General features: G+C 34.1%; 4 protein-coding genes across 7 annotated transcripts; 3 read left to right on the plus strand and 1 right to left on the minus strand.

The window, feature by feature from the left end:
* Positions 1 to 329: 329 nt before the first annotated feature.
* LOC130976588 (rop guanine nucleotide exchange factor 3-like) lies at positions 330 to 4,265 on the plus strand. Of its 2 annotated transcripts, XM_057901495.1 has the most exons (8): positions 330 to 664; positions 854 to 973; positions 1,085 to 1,239; positions 1,564 to 1,638; positions 1,742 to 2,032; positions 2,174 to 2,323; positions 2,996 to 3,340; positions 3,953 to 4,265. In XM_057901495.1, exons 1-8 carry the CDS (start codon positions 361 to 363, stop codon positions 4,073 to 4,075), a joined length of 1,563 nt encoding a protein of 520 aa, XP_057757478.1. In that variant the 5' UTR covers positions 330 to 360; the 3' UTR covers positions 4,076 to 4,265. The 2 variants fall into 2 exon arrangements, with proteins under 2 accessions (XP_057757478.1, XP_057757479.1); XM_057901496.1 differs by lacking the exon at positions 2,174 to 2,323.
* Positions 4,266 to 4,794: 529 nt separating this feature from the next.
* LOC130976427 (uncharacterized) lies at positions 4,795 to 8,441 on the plus strand. The gene is made up of 4 exons (XM_057901292.1): positions 4,795 to 5,641; positions 7,026 to 7,114; positions 7,623 to 7,708; positions 7,868 to 8,441. Exons 2-4 carry the CDS (start codon positions 7,043 to 7,045, stop codon positions 8,118 to 8,120), a joined length of 411 nt encoding a protein of 136 aa, XP_057757275.1. The 5' UTR covers positions 4,795 to 5,641; positions 7,026 to 7,042; the 3' UTR covers positions 8,121 to 8,441.
* A 116-nt stretch (positions 8,442 to 8,557) lies between these two features.
* LOC130976425 (uncharacterized) lies at positions 8,558 to 14,496 on the minus strand. Of its 3 annotated transcripts, XM_057901290.1 has the most exons (8): positions 13,988 to 14,496; positions 13,622 to 13,894; positions 13,045 to 13,313; positions 12,677 to 12,750; positions 10,900 to 12,577; positions 10,659 to 10,792; positions 10,300 to 10,483; positions 8,558 to 9,828 (listed from the first exon to the last, which is right to left on the minus strand). In XM_057901290.1, exons 3-8 carry the CDS (start codon positions 13,193 to 13,195, stop codon positions 9,188 to 9,190), a joined length of 2,862 nt encoding a protein of 953 aa, XP_057757273.1. In that variant the 5' UTR covers positions 13,196 to 13,313; positions 13,622 to 13,894; positions 13,988 to 14,496; the 3' UTR covers positions 8,558 to 9,187. The 3 variants fall into 3 exon arrangements, with proteins under 3 accessions (XP_057757273.1, XP_057757274.1, XP_057757272.1); XM_057901291.1 differs by having other exon boundaries at positions 10,900 to 12,559; positions 13,622 to 14,496; XM_057901289.1 differs by having other exon boundaries at positions 13,622 to 14,496.
* Positions 14,497 to 17,883: 3,387 nt separating this feature from the next.
* LOC130975651 (uncharacterized) lies at positions 17,884 to 18,975 on the plus strand. Its single transcript, XM_057900411.1, has one exon. It carries the CDS (start codon positions 17,884 to 17,886, stop codon positions 18,973 to 18,975), a length of 1,092 nt encoding a protein of 363 aa, XP_057756394.1.
* The last annotated feature ends 881 nt before the right edge of the window (positions 18,976 to 19,856 follow it).

Here is a 19,856-nt window from a genome sequence, read left to right on the forward strand (position 1 = left end):
AACATAATAATAATCCCTTTGCTGCGTTTCTACATTGAATTGTTCTGAATCTCTTTACTGTATCAGAATCTATCATTCAATTCTATTAGAACTTTTTCCTTTTCTTTTATTTTATTTTAATTTTTAGTTTGAATTATATATTATTTTCATTCAATTTTCTCTGCTTTTTCTTTTGATCTCTCTCTCACACTTTTTGTCTCTTTTTGTTTTCTATATCTTCATTCAATTTCTCATATTTTCTAAGCTTAGTAGTTCTAACTTCTAAGTCACATGCTTTGATTGCTTAGTATGTAGTACCAAAATTAATATTTGTACATGCAGGTGTTCGTTAATTTGATCACAAATTCTTGTGCTAAGAATATGGAGAAGAAATCATCATCATCAACAAAGTTTGATGAGATTTCTGAGTTAGGATTTCAACCTCCTCCTCCTTCTCCTTCTATGGAGGATCATTCGGCAACCGATGCATGGACATATTCAGAGCCAGAGGCATCAAACTTATCAGATTCAGTTGATGAAAGCAGTTATGCCAGTGACCTTTCGCCTTCTCGGCCGACGGCTGCGAAAGCAGATGCTAAACAAGGTGTTCTTTCAAGGCTAGGATTGAAGTTGCGCAAGAATTCGGTCGATGTTAAGCTCAATGAGAGTGATCTTATGGATTCAGGTTTGGTTTGCATTCAATAAATTGTCTAATTAATTTTAGATGAAAACATGCAATTTGAAGTTAATAGTTGAGAATCATTATATAATAATTTAGTCAAACATGTCTGACTCGAGTTAACGTAGGATTCTTCAATAAGTATAATTTCCATTTGAAATTAAAGTAATTAATGAAGTTTTTATGTTTGATTAGGTGAGCTTGAAGTAATGAAGGAAAGATTTTCAAAGCTTCTGTTGGGAGAAGACATGTCTGGTGGTGGAAAAGGAGTTTGCACTGCAGTTACAATTTCAAATGCCATTACCAATCTCTATGGTAATTTCTTGAGTTTCAATAGTGGCAATATCATATTCAAAAATCAAAATGGTTATCTGTTATTTATTTGTTTATTAATGATGGTTGAAATTGTGAATTCTCATTCTGCAGCAACTGTATTTGGACAAAGTTTGAAGTTGGAGCCACTGAAGCCTGAGAAGAAAGCAATGTGGAAAAGAGAAATGAAGGTTCTTTTATCAGTGTGTGATTATATAGTAGAATTTGCCCCAACTGCACAATATTTAGAAGATGGAACAATCGTTGAGGTGATCCCTTTTTTGCAAAATTATACTCTCTCCATTTCATATTAATTAACGAGTTGAGTCCCAAAATAGTTCTTTAGATTGGTCGCCTGTACTAAAATAGTCCCTAAGATCTCAATTACATCGCTAAGATGGTCAAAAGTGACAAATCACACTGTTAAGGACTAACGTGATGCACTTTTGCCATTGAAATATAATTGGTGCAATTGGAATCTTAGGGACTATTTTAGTGCACGGGTCAAACTCATGAACTAAAAAAGTTAAAATGATTTTATAACTTCACATTTCTAAATGTATCTAATAATATGATTTGATAATGTCTCTCAGATGATGAAGAGTAGACCAAGATCAGACATATATATCAACCTCCCTGCTCTACAGAAGCTTGACACAATGCTCATAGTAGGACACAAACAACTAACAAACCTAAATTTCTTCATATTTTCATGTAAAAAAATGTGTGTGTGATATTTGTCTCATTGACATGATTTCATCTTTTTTGTAGGAAATATTAGACACTTTCCATGATACTGAATTTTGGTATGTGGATAACATTCCGGCGAATTCACCACGCACGCGTGCAACCTCTTTTCGGAGAATTGCTCAGCGAAAAGACGAGAAATGGTGGCTTCCGGTGCCTTGTGTTCTCCCCGGTGGCCTATCTGAAAAATCAAGGAAGCATTTAGTAGAAAAAAGGGATTGTGCTAACCAAATTCATAAAGCAGCCATGGCAATAAACAACAATGTTCTTGCTGAGATTGATATCCCAGAAACCTACATTGATAATCTTCCTAAGGTTAGTTAAATTTCATCATTGGTTATATGATTTTATCCCTATTGTTTATAAGATAATTTTATGTTTAATGAATCTCAGTGTAAAATTAAATTTTGTATAATAAGTCTCAGAATGAGTGTACATTTTCTTTTCTTCTCTCAGCTGAAATTCTTTAGCCAAGTGGTTGAGGATCCAATTACATGTGACCCCCTAAAGTCTTGGAATTTATCATCAAATTTCATAAGCCTTTTATGGAAGCCAATGATAGCAGCTGAGACTTGTAGAAAAAGGGATGATATAATTTCACATAAGGTACACTTAGCATATAAATCCAGTTAGATTTAACAATATTGTGCTCATTATTTTGACATCATAAAATAATTAAAAGTTAGGACCTATAAACTTAAAAGGATTAATTGTACTCTACTATCCAAAAAAGGTATATAATGCACTTATTTTAGGTCAAACATATGTTTATGAAATATCAAATAAATTTAGATATTAGGGACTAAAAATACACACAGCTTCTTCAAGTTTGGAGAATTCCATGGTTCTAAAAATCAGACCAATTTAATCAGGTTAATTGGAAATTAGTCACCAAATTGATTCGGTTCAAATAGTTAACAATAAATCGGTCAAAAAATTGAAAAATCGGTTAATCAATATGATTTTTTAGAGGTTAACGTTTTAAAATAATAAAACACATAATAATTTTTAAAAAAATATATATATTTTATATATAAATATATTATTTTATTATATCTGTTTCAGTAGTTTAAACTTCAATTAAATCTTTAAATCTTTTAACCTCTAATTCTACCAATTTAATCATCAATTTTCAAAACCTATAATACAAAACAATTACTCCAAACTAATGCAGGAAGAGTTTTTTTTTTTTTTTCATGCTACTAGTTTTTCTTTCGTAGTGGCTGAATTATGATGCTAACTTCATCTGCTCTTTTTCAAAACATTGTTTTCTCTCAGAATGGAAGAGCAAATATGGGAGACACAATTTACCACTACATGTCTGCTGCAGAGAAATTCTCAGCTGATCAACTTCTTGACTACTTGAAGATAAGTTCTGAGCATGAAGCACTTGAGCTGGCCGACAGGGTCGAGTCTTCGATGTACTCGTGGCGCCGGAAAGCTTGCCTGAGCCATTCCAAATCATCCTGGAGCAAAGTGAAGGAACTCATGGCCGACGGCGACCGGAAGGACAAGAATTACACCTTAGCTGAGAGAGCAGAGACTTTGTTGTTCTGCCTGAAGCAAAGATATCCTGAACTGTCACAAACTTCTCTTGACACATGCAAGATTCAGTATAACAAGGTAATAATAAGTTTTGCAATATATTGAATCATAAAGTTCTATCATTGATTCATTGTGCACAGTGATGGTGGAGTATGTGAAATCATGTACATATAAATAAGTTTGGATTTCTGTTATAGAAAGTGGAAAATCATCGTCTTATTTACATATTGATCTTAGTAAATTACATTCACCTTCCTTGAGATTAAGTGGTATTTACATATGCTAAAGATTAAAACCTTTAATGACATTAGTTTGTATTTTAATATCAATAATTAAGATATTATTATAATTTATCTAAAAAATACTTTATATTTTATATATATTCTGTTTATATGTCTTATAAAAAATAAAAAAATTAAATATATCTGCATATGTTGTGCCGTGTCATATCTAGTGTCCGTGTTAGTATCCGTGCTTCATAAGTAAAAAAGCTAAAGGTAGAGAAGGAAAAAGACTAGTGTACTAAAAACTTAGTATATATTTATTCTTCACTAGAAAAAGATTATTATAAAATGTGATAATAAACTCCTTTGTAAACGCAGTACTAGAGACAGATTGTTATTAACAAATATAGAAATTTAAACTGAGCATATGGACTTATCAAGAATGAAAATTTATATCATTTTGCAGGATGTTGGAAAAGCAATACTGGAGAGTTATTCAAGAGTACTAGAAGGCCTAGCATTCAACATTGTTGCTTGGGTTGAAGATGTTCTCTATGTAGATAAATCAATGAAGAACAGAGAAGTCTAGATACACCATAAATTGGTTTGGCATCTTACACCCTTGTTGCTATTCCTACAAAAGAGTTAGGATAATGTAGAAAGGTACCAGGTGATTGATTGTTTGAAAAAATATTCACTTGTTTCAAGTGTGAATGAAGACTAAAGTGTGTTCTGGTTTGTAGTTGGCAAATCATAGTTTGCTAGCTCTAACCTTGGTTTGAGGCTGAAAATCATATGTTGAAATGAGCTAAATATAGTTTGTCTTTCAAATCCTGTTTTACAGTCTTCCAATCCTAAAAGAAACACAAAGGAAAAATCCACATCTATCTATTTGTAGGTGAGTTCTCTCGTGGTCACACTAACCATGGGTCCATGGCTAAACCCTAAATCTGACATCTGCAATTTTTTTTTTTAAAAATAACCATAATGTGTGTTCACTGTTTTTGATTTGTATCAAAATTATCATTAGACATTAATTTTATATAAAACGTTAGGAACAAAATTAAAAACTTTTAAGATATTTTTGAGTTTTGACACAAATCAAAAACGTTAAAAATAAAATTAAATAAATCAAAAATATTAGAAACAAAATTAAAGATAAGAGATATTTTAAAAGAAAATCACCAACATTAAAAGACAAAAATATGCTTTGCCTTTGTAGAAAAAATTGAAGCATTCTAAGCCACATACTCGAAGCATTAAAATATAAAAGGTGGAGAGATTGAAAATAAACGCAAACAATGACAACACAAGAGTTGCACCTAAAGAGATCATATACGCAACTTAACCTGACATTCTGACAATTACATCCTGTTTTCACTGCTACTATGCAAGGAATTTGAAGCTTAGCTTACCAATTTGGGAAGATTCTGAATGAAGTTTGAGCGTTCTTTTACAATAGTATCAACAAGCTTAGCCAAGTGTGGAAGGTCTTTGAAGGAAAGAGAACATAGTTTTATCAAGTCCAAAAAGCAAAAAAATCCAATATTTCTGATAATTCAGGCGATGATAATCTGTCACAACCGTTGCATAGAAATTAATTAACCTTAACTACTATATTCATTCACATGTAGTTGAATGCACAACAAGATTTCATGCAGCAGCAGTAACCATACTTGAATGCAAAAATTCATCTAACCTTTTCAAGATTTCTTGCTTCTTCAATTCAAAACTGCCATCGAAATTCGCTAAGAGGTCCGATCTCAGGTTGTTTACCCGGTTTGACTCCTACGGGTTTTGGAAAAATCGGCGATCCTGTCCGGTTTTCAAAAACCGAACCGGATCAATACCTTTTTGAAATCTTAAAACAAAAATTTGAAAAACCCTAACCAACCTCACTCACTCATCACTCGCTCATCATTCATCACCGATTCTCTCTCCTCCGTACCTCACTCACCGCGCCGGTCAGCCAACAGAGGTCGCATCTCCTGCCTCCGCGCCGCCATTCTCCGTTATCCTTCCTCCATGCCTTGTTCCTCGTCGCCGGTCTCTGCCTCCTTCGCGTGACTCGTCATCCTCTGCGTGTGGCTGTGCTGAAGCTCCGAACTCCGAAGCTTCGCCGTCCCTGACTCAGTTTCTGCTTCTGCTTCTGTAGGTGAGTTTGTTTTATTTTTTAGGTTATTCTTTAATGGTTATTAATTTTTTATGCTTACTATTTTCAGTTTTAATGTAGTTTTAGATAAATTGATGCTAATTGATTTAGATAAATTGATGATTAGTTATACTGATTAGTCTTGATGGAGAGGATGGTTCTGATATTGTTCCGAAAAGCTGGTTAAGGTGAAATTATTCAGGTTTGTTGCTTACTTTGGCAGCTGCTGTGTGCATTGTTTTGAGCTTATCAATAGTGACAAGAAGGAAGATGATTAGGTCAAGGGAATCTTTATCACGGTCAAGGTTGCCTGTGAATTCATCAGATGCTGATGATCATGTCAAGATTGCCAATATTTAGATTTATTAGATAATAAAAAGAGGAAAAGTTTGTGATGTTTATTTAGATATCAAGTAAATAAGTTGTGTGTAAATCTATGTGGATATCATAAGAGAAGAAACATTGAATTTCTGAGTTTGAAAGTGACCAATATAAACTTGCGGACCATCATTCTGTGGAAGAGAATCCTATTAAGGAGTGTTTGTTTTGTTGTATCAAAGTCTCTTTACTTGTTAATATCACCATACCTTTTGATTATTTGTTCAATATCATTGTTAATTTTTTTATGTATTGTATTGTTGTATCAAAGTCTGTACTTGTTTACATCATAACTTGAGTGGTAATTGAGTTTACTGATTATGCTTCAAATTAAGTGAAGGAATGCATAGGCAATAATGCGTATGTCCTTTGGATTTAATGTCTATTTTCGTATTAGTTATTTTTAGGGATTTAGACTTGATTGTTGTTAAAGTGTTAGTGAAGACGTGTATTTCAAATTTTAATATGATTTTATAGTTTTATTTTAAGTGAGACCGGATCCACCAGTTCAACCCGTGATCCACCTGTTGAACCAGTGACCCAGTATTCTGACTGGTCTTGACGGTGTTTCTCTCTTTCCCAAATAAATTAATTAATGCTATGAGTGGTGCACTTTGTAATGAATTCCATCGTTGAATTTGAATTTTTCATTGTTTGGGATTTTTAGTTTTTACAAGAAAAACTTTGAATTGATGCAGCACATTATGATTTGAACAAAATAAGATTCTTTTTTCATTCCCTAGTTTTTCAATAATTGTCCGTACTGAAGTATCTGGTTCCTCTGAAACAATAATCCTTATTACCAAAAGTGCAAACTTTGATGAACTTCGTTTCTTCAAGGCATTACTAAGTGTTCCTTTGGATTTGCTATTTCTGGTAGGATGTGCACTTTTGTGTTGTCAGAAATTCAGAATATGAAATGTAGGTTTGGAATATTTGATGGACCCTGGTTGGATTTCAAAACCATGAAATGGATATTAATTGTTCTGTAATCTGTTCACTTTATCAGGGCACAAAGAGCTCGAAATGAGTGCTGCAGAAACACCAAAGAAAACCGGCACGCCCCAAATTGTTAAGTTGGACAAGGCATTGAAGTTGGTAATTGTCTATCTAGCTGTGAATTTTGTTTTATTTTTTCATTTTTTGTGTATGCCTAGTTAGTAGTGGCCAGTGAATTATTTTTATGTGCAATCATTGTGCATTCATATAGAAGAGTGAGCATTGCAAGGGCAAGATTGTTGCCTTGTGACCTAAAAGGCTAAAAGTTATGGGTTCAAATCATTGAAACAACCCTCCACCTATGGGAATTAAGGCTATCCTCTCCTGTCCCCGACTCAAGCAGATGGGAGCCTTGTGCACCAAACTTTTTTTCTTTATGTTCATTCATATGTAGCATTACATTAGATATGGAGTGAAAAATGTTTTCTTTAGTGCATTTGCTAAGCTAGTCAATTGTTCTATATAACAAGTTAGTTTGTTTGTGTATATTTGCATATTAATCCCCCCAAAAAAAGTTGTTTAAAGACTGGTGCTCATTCAATATTTTGCATTTTCAAGGATGTAAATCCATTGTATTTATATACTTCTCTGCCATTCTGATTGGCAGGCTGAGGCATGGGTAAATAGTATGAGTAAAGGTGCTGATGATCATGATGAAAAAATGGATAATGAAGTAGAGGGTCGGCCTGAAAGGTAACCAGCACCATTAACTTGTTCACGTTCTGATTTTTTATATGGCACAATAGCACAGTCGAGCAATAGTAGCAATATTAGTTTGAATTCACTATTTTGAATTATGGCGTGATACCTACTGCTTATGTTGTATCATCACACTTCTATGCTTCATTGTAGGCTTGGATTAGGTGCAAAAGTTTCACGGAAATCCAAAGTTGGTCCCTCAGATGACCCTGTTGACAGAAAATTGTATGCCAAAATGCAAGCCGAAAAAAGAAAGACAGCGAAAATTGCTCAAGAATCTGCTTCAGTCGCAAGCAATGCTTTAGATGATGAGGAATACGATGAAGAATTGGAAAGCAGAACTAGTGCGTTCACCAAGAGGAAGGCATCAGTTCTTTCAACACTGTCTAATAAGAAGCAAAAGTAATGGCATCTACTGATTCGAGATCCCTATGTTTAGTTGGTTATGATATTCTTTGCACTTGTCTTGCTGGCATGAAAAAAAAAATGAGCTTTCATGTAATACAGTTATGCACTTAAGGACAATGGCTATAAAGTACTATGGCGGCATCTAATGCTCATTTTGACCATGTTTCCTATGTTCCTCTTCAGTAATTTACAAGAAGAGAAGTAACAATGTTAAGAGGAAATAGTATGTGTTCTTATATATATTTGTATTGTTTAGCTTGCTAGCATATAAACTCTGAATCTTTTTTGTAGTTAATCAATTACATTTTGCACATTGATTTGTAAAATTATACTTGTACATTTGAAGTTTACTTCACTGCACATAATATAACAAATTTGAAATGAAAGAAATAGAAATGAATATTCAAGATATCCAGAAGGGTAGTAATCCCAAAATTACTCCAAGTTGATCTCACACTTCATTTATTTCCAGACTGTATAAAATGTAACAGGTTATCCAAACACCAAAACAGCAAATATACAAAGAAGTAAGGATGATATCAAACAAAGTTACAACAAACCAACTAACTAATGTGATCAGTTCATCAGCCAAAAAAAAATAATAATAATAATAGCTCTCTACAAAATCTACAAACACCTTTGGCCATGTCTCACACACTGGATAAAACTGTTGCTTTGTCACTGTAAACAAGCCTAGTTTTTGTACTTTCCTCAGGAAGCAATTGCAACTTGGTTTCCTATTTACTTTTTGTGGCTTTGCACTTTGCAGTCCCTTATTGTGTATCCTCATTCACATCAATACTATCTGATATTAGCATAGTCAAGAAATATCACCAAGCTTCAATGATGCTTTACAAAAGTCTAACTCTTCAGTATTCTTTCTGATCATTTTCTATCAACCTTGCATGATATGTACTCTTTTTGTTCCATAATTTCTGTCATTTTGAAGTTCCAGTACATCCTTGGACCAATGTATTTGGCTACAATAGCTCCAAATACGTTGTTATAAAAAATGTGCCGAATTTTCAAAGTGACGGATATTTTGGAACTGAGGAAGTATCTTCTTTACAAGTTGATGGTGCTCTCATTGTTATCAGCCTCAAGTTGAAGCTGAGAACATTCACTTTCAGGGATTTCACTTATAAAGCTCAATATTGTATCTTCCATCAGTTCAGCAAGAATGACCTCACCCATTTCGAAGCCAACAGTTTCGGCATCAGGTCGAAGATCCATCCACGTTTCACTCCCCGCCAGGTCTTTTCTAACGATTTGTTCCAAGGTACGTGGTGGGGGCAGGGGAAGGATATGCCAGCACACTCCTTCAAAGACTTTGAGAGTAACCCTTTTCATATTTGGGGTTGGCCTTATGCTAGGATTTACAAATGATACATAAGGTGAGACTCCAAAGTAATACCAACAAACCTCCACGAGAATTTCCTCGATACAGTCGAATAGGAGCTTCTGGTCATGGCAAAGTGGATTGGGGAAGAACTCTATTTGAGCAAACAAGGAAGGATCGAGTATCTCGTCTGATGAAAGGCATTTCACCAACAGTTGATCCGGAGTCAAGCTTGATGCTTGTAAGACAGCTTTAATGTAATCATATATCAATTCATTCTCTTCGAAACAATATTTTCCTCTTTCAAGTTGATCAACAGGCGAAGAGTCACATTCATCAAATTGCAGCGGTCGTACTGGCAATTTAACTGATCACGAATGAATTAAAATTAATATGATAAAGAGAAAGATATTCCAACAATTGTAATTGGTTAATTGGCCCCTTGTAATAATAATAAAGGGCAGCCCAGTGCACAAACATCCTGTGTTAACGCGGGGTCCAGGGAAGGGCTGAACCCAAAGGGTACAATGTATGCAGCCTAACCTGATAATTATATCAATGGCTGTTTCCAAGTCTTTGTAATAATAATAATAACAATATACGAAAAAAACAGATGTAAAAAGATTTTATAGGTCAATTTAAGGATAAAGTACAATCTAGAGAACCCTGGTCAACCTGCATACTATTTGAATTTCAGCTCTTCAGTTTGCAGTTTAGACAACCACTGAAAACAAGTAGTTTCCAGATTTTTATTTTGGAAACTATGGTTTTAACTTGAAAAACAAAAGCCAGAGTCCAGAGAGGCTTTAATGTTCTAGTAAGTGTCAGGAAAACTTACCAGCTTGACATCTCAAGTATCCAGGACTTGAGTCCTCATCCAAGAATGGAGTATCAAGAACAGATACGGGACTTGGTCGGCCGGAAACATCTGTAACGCTTTCTAGCTCTTCAATTTTCTTTGCGACAGATGAGTGAGAAGGGGATAATGGTGGAGATGATGGTTGGACATCTTCTGTAACAACCTGTGAAAAAAAAAAAGGAATACCAATGATATGTCAGATAAAATTTTACAGATACAGACATCACTTTACAAAATATCTTAAGGGGTCATTTTAGATAGTACATTTCTATTACATTATACTTATAGTCCAAGAAATCATTTGTTCACTTATAAATACTATCAGTAAGAGACATAACCTGATTCAAACATGAACCCTGTGTACTATCAGAAATTTCTAACATCACACAATATTGTTCTTTTTCCATGACGAATCCCACTGGAGTCGGGGATGATTGCAAAATGTCTGTCTCTTTTTCAGATTCTACGTTAACTGCACAAGAATAACAAAATGATAAATAAAAGAACACACATAAACCCATATGCACCAAAGTTTATCACAGCAGCTATCACTCAAATCATATAATTTGAACATGGTACCTTCAGTAACTGTCTCATCAATAACAGGAGAACAGGTTTCTTCTATATCAACATGACCAACATCATGTGCCAAGTTTGACTGTGAATTAATTTGTTGTACTTCATTATTAGAGATTTCTTCACAAATGCTGGACTGCTTTTCTGAATTGCTCGTTGCCTGATCCAGAGGATCGACAAAGGTTGCTTGCTTGGGTGACAAGTTATCCTGATTAACCTCTGAAGGTCTATCTGACACAGAAAATCTTGTCTTTGTGGTCACAAAATGATGCTCCAAATCCCGTCCGGGACTGCCAAGGGGAGAAAAGTTGTACTCAGGAATAGATAGTATTCGACCAAGTGTTTTGGGGCTCTGCCTACCTGAAATGCTTGTGTTCTCATCTCCACTGTCTAGCATCTCACACAGATGTTTTCTAGCCTCAATATATAAGTTAGAAACCCTTTGTTTGGAACTGTCATTTTCATGTTCCACACTAAATTCGGAGTGTTTTGAAGCACCGGTCTTGTTTCCATTCATAACATCAAACATAGGTCTTGCAATCTTTTCCATGAAGAAATGGTCTTTAGTTGGAGACCTCATTCCAACATTATTGTCTTTCCCAATGGTTTTGCTCCCTGGCCCCTTATTTTGACATTTATCCGGAAGCTTTCTTGAGATCCCTTCGGCGTTTCCATGTTTCTCCCTTCCCATGGCATGTTTCAATTTCCTTTTTATCTCTGTAAGAGAAAAATGTGAACTAACTTTCACAAAACGACCTTTGTGATGGACAACATCATGAGAATCAAGTGAAGAGGCAAGGATGCTTCCAGAACTTCGTGAACTTGTTAGTGCAGGCTTCAGAATGACTATTCTATTTGTAAACTCTGTTTTCCCATTCTCGTTTGTAGGACCTTCTGATTGAGACTTTGACCTTTTCCTGAAAAAGTTATGATGTTTACGGTTGAAAGTTTCCTTTTCTTGTTTCGGATTGTCAAGGTCTTCTTCTACAGAGAACTTGGAGCCAATAACTGAGCTGTGTTCATTGTCATTTATTGCATGAGAATTCCCCAACTCCTGAACATGTTTCAATAAAATTGAATCTGAGTCTTGTAGAAGTCTAACAAACAATTCCTTATCCGAGCTTATAACCTGAAGTGCTTCCATGAGTTCATTTGAGCAATTGGATTTTCCATCTTCTGCCTGATCTTTCCCATTTGCTATCATTTGATTCACAAATTCATGGATTGCATCCCTTGCAAGGTTTTCAGAAACACCATAATTTTGGTTTGACTGTGAATTAACTTCGCTGTCATTGTCATGCATCACAGAACAACCACCCTTAACGTGACAAAAGTCTTCCATTATCTTGTCTAAATCAAGATTATCTTTCGACTGTTGCCTTGAATGCGGGTTATGCAAGAATTCAGACTTCAGCGTTGCATCCGAATTCAACTCATGGGTGTCCATATCAAGGCTTTTCTTTCGAGATTTCTTTTTTCTTTTGGAATCTGTCTTTGGGGAAACTTCACTTGCTACTCTGGATTTCTTTGACTCTACTTGATCAGCATGACCTAGATCCTTCACCGCATCCTTCTCGATGAACATCTCTTCTTCTATGAGTTTCTTCATACTAGGCTTATCCGGATCAGTTATCTCAATCAGTCTCATACTCTCTCCTCTTTCCTGAAATATACGTGAACACTAAAATCAATAAATTAATTTTACTTTTGTTGACTACCTTGCAAGTTTGAAGCATGAAATTTTGAGTAAATGCATAAACATATGGATGGACTGACATACAAGATGGCCTTGATATTCTTCGTCCAAATCGCTTAATGTCTCAAACTTGTTCTTGGTAGGTACAGGTACAGCACCTGATGAAAGAAAGAATAACAATCATTCTGATTCTTTTGCCTAATGCAGCATAGCTGGACCACAAATTATTCCACAACCGTTACAAACAAAGAAGGCATATTATGATGAAAAGTTACAACTCAAAAATATCAAAAAAATCAACTTAACCCCATAATAGATAAGTACATATAAGTTTTGGAACCACACTATTTAGCAAAGCCATTACATGCACAGTTGGTGGGTACATTGATCAAACACATAAAAAAAGTGTTCAATTTTGGAATTACAAATTTAGACCATATCTCTGTTCTTACCTACAGCATGCTGGCTGCTGCGTTTCGCATCTGCAATCATCCTACGAGTAGAGCGACCATGGCGAAAATCGAACATACTAATAAAACCCCACATACAACCAGATTGATCTTTCTCATACTGCACAGTTAATCTCGGGGGTCTTTTTGCCATGGTAATTGGCACAATTGACTTTCCTTCTTCTACCTCTCTTCCGCTGGAATGCTAAAGGAATCTTAGCTTTACTTTGGCTGTGTTCATACAAAAGTGCTCGCAGCTACGATCTAAGAATCTGATTGATGGACAAAACCATGAAATGAAACAATGAAGTTGGAATTCATAAAAACACACATTTTCACTCTCTCTAATCCCCAAAGGGCATTAGATCATGGAAAACACCTTAACAAGAAGGGGGAAATTATGTGCTAAACATATGCAGAACAAACTAGTCTCTTTATGGTAACAAAAAATTGAAATCAGACAAAAAATCTGTGTATCCACTTAAAATGGAAGTGATGCAACTCAATTAATTGGTTACTAACTAAGGAGAGCTGAAAAACCAATTAGGAAAAATGAGATTTGTTGAACTAAGTGAAGTACCTGTTAAGGAAGAAAAAGGCAAAAAATGCAACTTGAGAAGTCCACTAAGGAAAAAACATCTATGGATTCCAATTTGAGTGAAGCTCAATGGGGTCAATGTAGCTTCCTTTGGAGGGGAAAGTATCAGTGCCTTCCTTCTTCATACACATGCCTTTTACCAGCTCATAAACTCAACAAAGAAAGTAAAGCTGAAAATCAGAGTTGTCTTGCTTTTCATCAAAGGCCAATTGATTGAAAGTAGCCACTTATTCACAGCTCAGTGATTTCCCCTTTCTTCCAATAAAATAACAAAAGAAAGGTGAATGATCAAACTTGATGAAAAAGTTTGATAATCACATCAAATGAAAAGAAGAAGATAAAAGAGACCTTCTGACACACAAAAGCTTGGCCCCAAATAGTGTCAAATCCAAACTCCACAATAATCAAAATCAAGCAAAAACCGAACTGATGGATACTATAAATGTCTCATAACTTGTCATCTTCGATTAGCATCAATGCTCTTACCTACCATAAAAGGCCACAACTCTAGTTCAATTTTGCACCTATATCCAGTTGGAAGAAAATGCTCTGTGAAGCACTAAATTCTCACATTAAACAAAATTCAAAAATGGTAATTTTTTTGGTTGAAAATTGCAGCCAGAAAATAAATAAATAAAGAACACCCCAAAAAGAAAAATGGAGACTTTTGTTATTGGGTATCTTTTGGACAACCAAAAAGAGGAGAAAAATGGTAACTTGCACCGACCCACGATTGATTTAACGCGGAATTTTGATACGGGCAGCCATTAAAGACTGAGAATAAAAGGTAAGAATATAAGATAGAAAGAAGAGAAAAAGAAGAAGATGGTGTTGAAGAGAGACAAGGTTAGGAATTGTAGAGAAAGTGAAAGCAGAGAGAGAGAGGTTTTACGATGATGTTTGGAATACATGATAGTTGTGACAAATATGACGTGGCTACGTGGGTCCAAGCATGCTTTTCTCTTTTTTCTTAAAAATATATTAAAAGTAAACAAAATTTATTATTTTTAATTAATAGTTAATTATTAATATTTAAAAATACAAACAAAAAATATAATATTAAATTATTAAATTAAAAAAATTGAATTAATAAATAAAAATAATAATAAAATAACAAAAATAATAAATTATAGTGATTCTTAAAACATTTCTTAAAATAAAATATACTTACAACATCTTTTATTTACATCTTAAACTTAAAAGTGTATAAGTTTTAAATAATATATTTATTATTTTTAAGATTTTTAATATATCCACTTTATATTCAAAATGAAATACACATAAAGACTTATTAAACAATCATGTTATACATAATTAATAATTAATTATCAAATCAACTACTAATATAAAAATAAATATATATATATATATATATATATATATATATATATATATATATAATAACTAACTTGTTAACTAATTTTTGGTATATGAATAATATTTTTTATTAAAAATTATTCCAAATAAAACAATCTAATTTTTAAACATTTTCTATCTATCTAGTAGCGGCTCTCTCTCTATTTCTATTTCTTTATATTTTTAAAGTCTAATTATTATATATTGATAATTTTTTAATATAATAAATGAATATCTTTTTAGAGAATATATGCGTTTGAAAGAAAAAGAAAACTATATATGAAAGCTGAACTCAAATTAGTTAGATACAAGGTGGTTTTATATTTTCATTGATGCACAACTATAGGAAAATAGATTAGAGTGCTTTTACCATTTTAATCATATTCAATCACAAAATTTTAAATTTGACATCATTTTAAAAGAGGATTTAATTAGAAAAATAAAAAAAATAAAAAAAATAATTACAAAAATATATTTGTATTATAATAAGTATAAAAGTGTAGATATCTATATTTTGTATATTTTCTTAGTTATTAAATTCGACTGACTAAAATAAATGTGAGTGATATGGTTTGGTTTAATAGGTTGAATGAAGATATAATCATAAAAAAAAAGTTATTTTTCAAAATTTTAATTTTAATGTATTGAAAATGATAGTGTAAACGCGTATTGGAATAATTTACTACTAGTGCATTAATAGAGGCACCATTAATCCAATTCTTTTTATAAATATATAGTAATAATAAGAAAATTTGAAATTAGCCAAAAGAGTAAGTATGTCATACTAAAATTAGAAGGTTATCGGTAGAGGTGGTAAACGGAAAATTTTGTTTTGTTTAGTTAAGTTATTCTGTTTAGTGAGACGGTCCTGAATTTTTCTCTCATTCTATTAAACGTATTTTTAATTATAAATTATTAAATATTAAATAATATATATAACTTCACAACTATTTTAATAAATTTATAATTTTTAAAGACATAAAAATTATAATTTTTAAATTCACAAATATTAAAATCTTTATAATTATAAATATATAATAAACATAATTATAAATTAAATTTTTTAAAATAAAATAATAAAACTAATATTGTCTAAATTCCAAAATAAAATAAACATTGTCCAAAATATATAATTAAATATCTTTAAGTTTATATCAATCAAACATGAAATATAATCCAAAATATAACTTAGCACATTTTCAATTATCATCTTCATCCTCTTATAGATCAATAATATCGTAAAAATTTCTAAAAAATCGGCTCAAACCAAAAAAAATGCTTGGCCCGCCAAAAAAATTCATCTCACTCCATCAAAGCCCACAAATTAGGTGGTGCAAGTTAAACAAAATTTTTAAGATTGACCGTTTAAATTTTTAGTCTAATCCATCTTTTTTGATAGATTATGTGAGCCAACAAATTTTGGCCCGTTTACCATTTATAATTATGGGTTTAATTTTTGAAGTTAGTAAAATATTTTATTTAATAATTTATTTAATAAATTATATATAATAGATATTTTTTCTTTAAATATTGATATCTTAATTTTATTATCAGAAAGTTAATTAGTTTAACTCAATTTGGATAAATTCTCATAAAGAAGTAAAAATCTTAAAAAAAAAAAAGTTGTTTATAGAATTCTAATCCAAAAGTCACATAAAGAAGTCAAAAGTACTTATTTTGACAAATTTGGTGTTAATTATTTATCTTTTATGCAAAGGCTAGAGCATTAAAGATTCCTATTTTTAGATAGACACGAATATAGATGCATGGAAGTCATGATCTACGTATGAAAGAGGAAAAATGCTCCTACAAACTAAATCCATACGTAACTCAATCCCTCTCTAGTATGGAATTTGGATGTTTTGTCCGTATAAATCTTTTTTAAGGTTAGATATAATACAAGAAGAGTTTTTTTTCACTAGATGAAGTCACTTGCATATATGATATTGTGTTCTATTATATATTCTGTCTCTAGTAAAACTGTTGATATATAAATTTTGTTTAGTATAATCTTTTAAAAAATTTTTATCATTCATCATATTTCTACTTTTTATCTCATTTATTTTTTTAATTGAATGCTTTACTAATTTTTTTTCACATATTTAAATTATAAGTTAAAATTTTATTATTTTTTTTATAATAGATACTACTCTAACTTTTTTTTTATAACTTCATTCTTTATATTGTTCATTCGTGTGTGATCTCATCTATCTTAATATTGTCATTTCTATCATACTTAACTCATGTTTATACTCACTATTTGTTGTTCAACACTTTATTCCATATAATATAGCTGGTCCAATGACAGTGCGATAAAATTTTTCTTTAAATTTTAACAGTACTTTTTGTCAGATGAACAACCAAATGCAATCCCCCACTTTGACAAGTGATATGGTCATCATTAACACGTACTGTATACCTCGGTTTCCTAACCGTTATCGGCAAACGCCATAACTCGTCATCATCCGTTATTACTCGGAATTGATGAGTTATAACTCGGTAACGTTTAACATTTCCATAACCGACATCTCAAAACGGCACAATATGAAACCGATGACCTATGGCCAAACGGAAAACTCTCCATAAAAAGGAGGAAAGAGCATCTGGGGAAGGTACGTGTTTTTTGAATCTCGAACATTGATTTCCGAATACTAACTTAAGCATCGGAGTGCCCTTGCAGGTACACTCCCCCCTTTTTCATCGCCCACATTCTCAATAACCATAAGAAGCTCGGATTAAGAAGGACGGACGCCCGATTATCCAGTCTACAGCTCGACTGATCCCGAGGTGTGGAAGCCGGCTTTATTCCAGGCAAGATCAATTGGCGCCCACCGTGGGGCCGAAGAATCATATTTTTTCTTTTGGTCCCTTCACTTCCATCTACACCTATGGCGAACGTACCACCTCCTTCATTGTCCGAACTCATGCGGATGGTAGCCGAGCTGCAACAGGCTAACCAACGAATGGCTGACGAGAATCAAATAATGGCTGCTCAAATTGCCGAACTAAATCATGGTCGGATTGAACACGACAACGACCACCATGCGGAAGACGAAGAGCATCAGTCCCAACCGACTCATGTTTCGGAAACCGCTCGAAATGAAGGACAACAGCCAGAGGATGAGAAAGAAGAGTCCGAGGACGCTGTAAGCCCCTTCACAGAAGAAGTAATGAACTTCGAATTGTCGAAGAGGTTCACTCTGCCGCTGACCCTCACGCCTTATGATGGACTCGGAGACCCGAGGAAGTTCATAAAGAAATTCCGATCAATAATGATCGTCAACGGTGCATCAGATACAGTTTTATGTCGATGTTTTCCGAATTATTTAGACGGTCCTGCACTTGATTGGTTGTGTGCTTTGCCTGCAGGTTCCATTTCACGCTTCCACCAATTGGCGAAGTTATTTGAAGAACATTTTGCCGGATCTGCAATATACCTGCACGACTCTGATTACTTGAACACTATTAAGCAAGGACCAAATGAAAGCTTGAAAGACTATATGACCCGCTTCACTAAGGTCGCCATTAGCATACCAGATCTCCACCCCGAGGTCCATCTGCACGCAATCAAAAGCGGCCTCCGTCCCGGGAAGTTCCAGGAGACAATCGCCGTAGCAAAACCAAAGACTCTAGCAGAATTTAGAGAGAAAGCAAAAGGACAAATTGACATTGAGGAGCTCAGACAAGCTCGGAAGTCTGACAAGTCACACTTCCGCGAAGAAGATAAGAGCACATCCATTAAGAAAAGTTTTAAACTAACACCTCGATTTGATTCTTATACGCAGTTTAATACCAAGAGAGAAGACATAATCAAGGAAATCTTGAACTCCAAATTAATCAAGCCACCAAGGAAAGCAGGCACATATCAAGATACAAAGAACGTTGACAAATCAAAATACTGCACTTTCCACCAAAAACACGGCCACAATACCGACGATTGTGTGGTCGCCAAAGATCTTTTGGAACGACTAGCAAGATAGGGACACCTCGACAAATACATTGGTGGTCACATCCAGAAGCGCGGCCATAGTTCCACAACGAACGATGTCTCCGAACAACACCGAGGAAAAGAGAAGGCATCCTCAAGCCAATATGAAAGACCGCGAGGTATAATCAATTGTATTTCAGGAGGATACGCAAGTGGAGGATACTCAAACTCGGCAAGGAAAATATCGTTCAGAGCAATATGCTCGGTAGACAGACCGCAACAGGATGTAACAAATGCACAGCCAGAAGTCACTTTTACACATGCCGACTTTAACTCCAACATACAAAATTTGGACGACCCCGTGGTAATCACCCTACAGTTAGGAGATCTACTGGTAAAAAAAGTTCTCCTGGACCCTGGAAGCAGTGCCGATGTCCTGTTCTACTCCACATTTCAAAAGATGAAACTCAGCGACAACATGCTACAGTCCACAGGAGGCGATTTGGTCGGCTTCTCAGGAGAACGGGTTCCAATACTCGGGTCAGTGTGGTTACAAACCACACTGGGTGAGCAACCTCTTTCCAAAACTAATGATATTCAATATTTAGTGGTTGATTGTTTCAGCCCATATAACATTATCCTCGGCCGACCTTTTTTGAATAAGTTCCGCGCTATTGTATCTACAGTTCATCTCTGTGTGAAGTTTTCATTGCAGGACCACCAGGTTATCACAATCCACGGCGACCATAAAGAAACGCGACAGTGTTACAATGTCAGCATGAAGTTCCAAAATCGCTCGACGCAACAAGTCAACAACGTCGACCTAAACCAAAAAGAGAACACACTAGCCGAACTGGACCCAAGAGCTGATTTCCTCGATCGCCCAAAGCCCTCCGATGACTTACAGAAAGTGTATTTCAACAATGACCCCAA

Source organism: Arachis stenosperma, chromosome 4 (assembly GCF_014773155.1).
Source record: "Arachis stenosperma cultivar V10309 chromosome 4, arast.V10309.gnm1.PFL2, whole genome shotgun sequence".
Classification (NCBI taxonomy): Eukaryota; Viridiplantae; Streptophyta; class Magnoliopsida; order Fabales; family Fabaceae; genus Arachis; species Arachis stenosperma.

What these genes read in the sequence shown, in the direction of transcription:
- LOC130976425 (XM_057901290.1), bottom strand. Translation starts at nt 13,195, where the DNA reads ATGGCAAAAAGACCCCCGAGATTAACTGTGCAGTATGAGAAAGATCAA. An exon ending in CAGCAGCCAGCATGCTGTAG is followed by an intron (nt 12,751 to 13,044) that starts GTAAGAACAGAG and finishes TTCTTTCATCAG; the next exon opens with GTGCTGTACCTGTACCTACC. An exon ending in TGATGAGACAGTTACTGAAG is followed by an intron (nt 10,793 to 10,899) that starts GTACCATGTTCA and finishes ATTCTTGTGCAG; the next exon opens with TTAACGTAGAATCTGAAAAA.
- LOC130976588 (XM_057901495.1), top strand. Translation starts at nt 361, where the DNA reads ATGGAGAAGAAATCATCATCATCAACAAAGTTTGATGAGATTTCTGAG. An exon ending in GAGTGATCTTATGGATTCAG is followed by an intron (nt 665 to 853) that starts GTTTGGTTTGCA and finishes ATGTTTGATTAG; the next exon opens with GTGAGCTTGAAGTAATGAAG. An exon ending in GCAAGATTCAGTATAACAAG is followed by an intron (nt 3,341 to 3,952) that starts GTAATAATAAGT and finishes ATCATTTTGCAG; the next exon opens with GATGTTGGAAAAGCAATACT.
- LOC130976427 (XM_057901292.1), top strand. Translation starts at nt 7,043, where the DNA reads ATGAGTGCTGCAGAAACACCAAAGAAAACCGGCACGCCCCAAATTGTT. An exon ending in TGGACAAGGCATTGAAGTTG is followed by an intron (nt 7,115 to 7,622) that starts GTAATTGTCTAT and finishes TCTGATTGGCAG; the next exon opens with GCTGAGGCATGGGTAAATAG. An exon ending in GTAGAGGGTCGGCCTGAAAG is followed by an intron (nt 7,709 to 7,867) that starts GTAACCAGCACC and finishes GCTTCATTGTAG; the next exon opens with GCTTGGATTAGGTGCAAAAG.
- LOC130975651 (XM_057900411.1), top strand. Translation starts at nt 17,884, where the DNA reads ATGGCGAACGTACCACCTCCTTCATTGTCCGAACTCATGCGGATGGTA.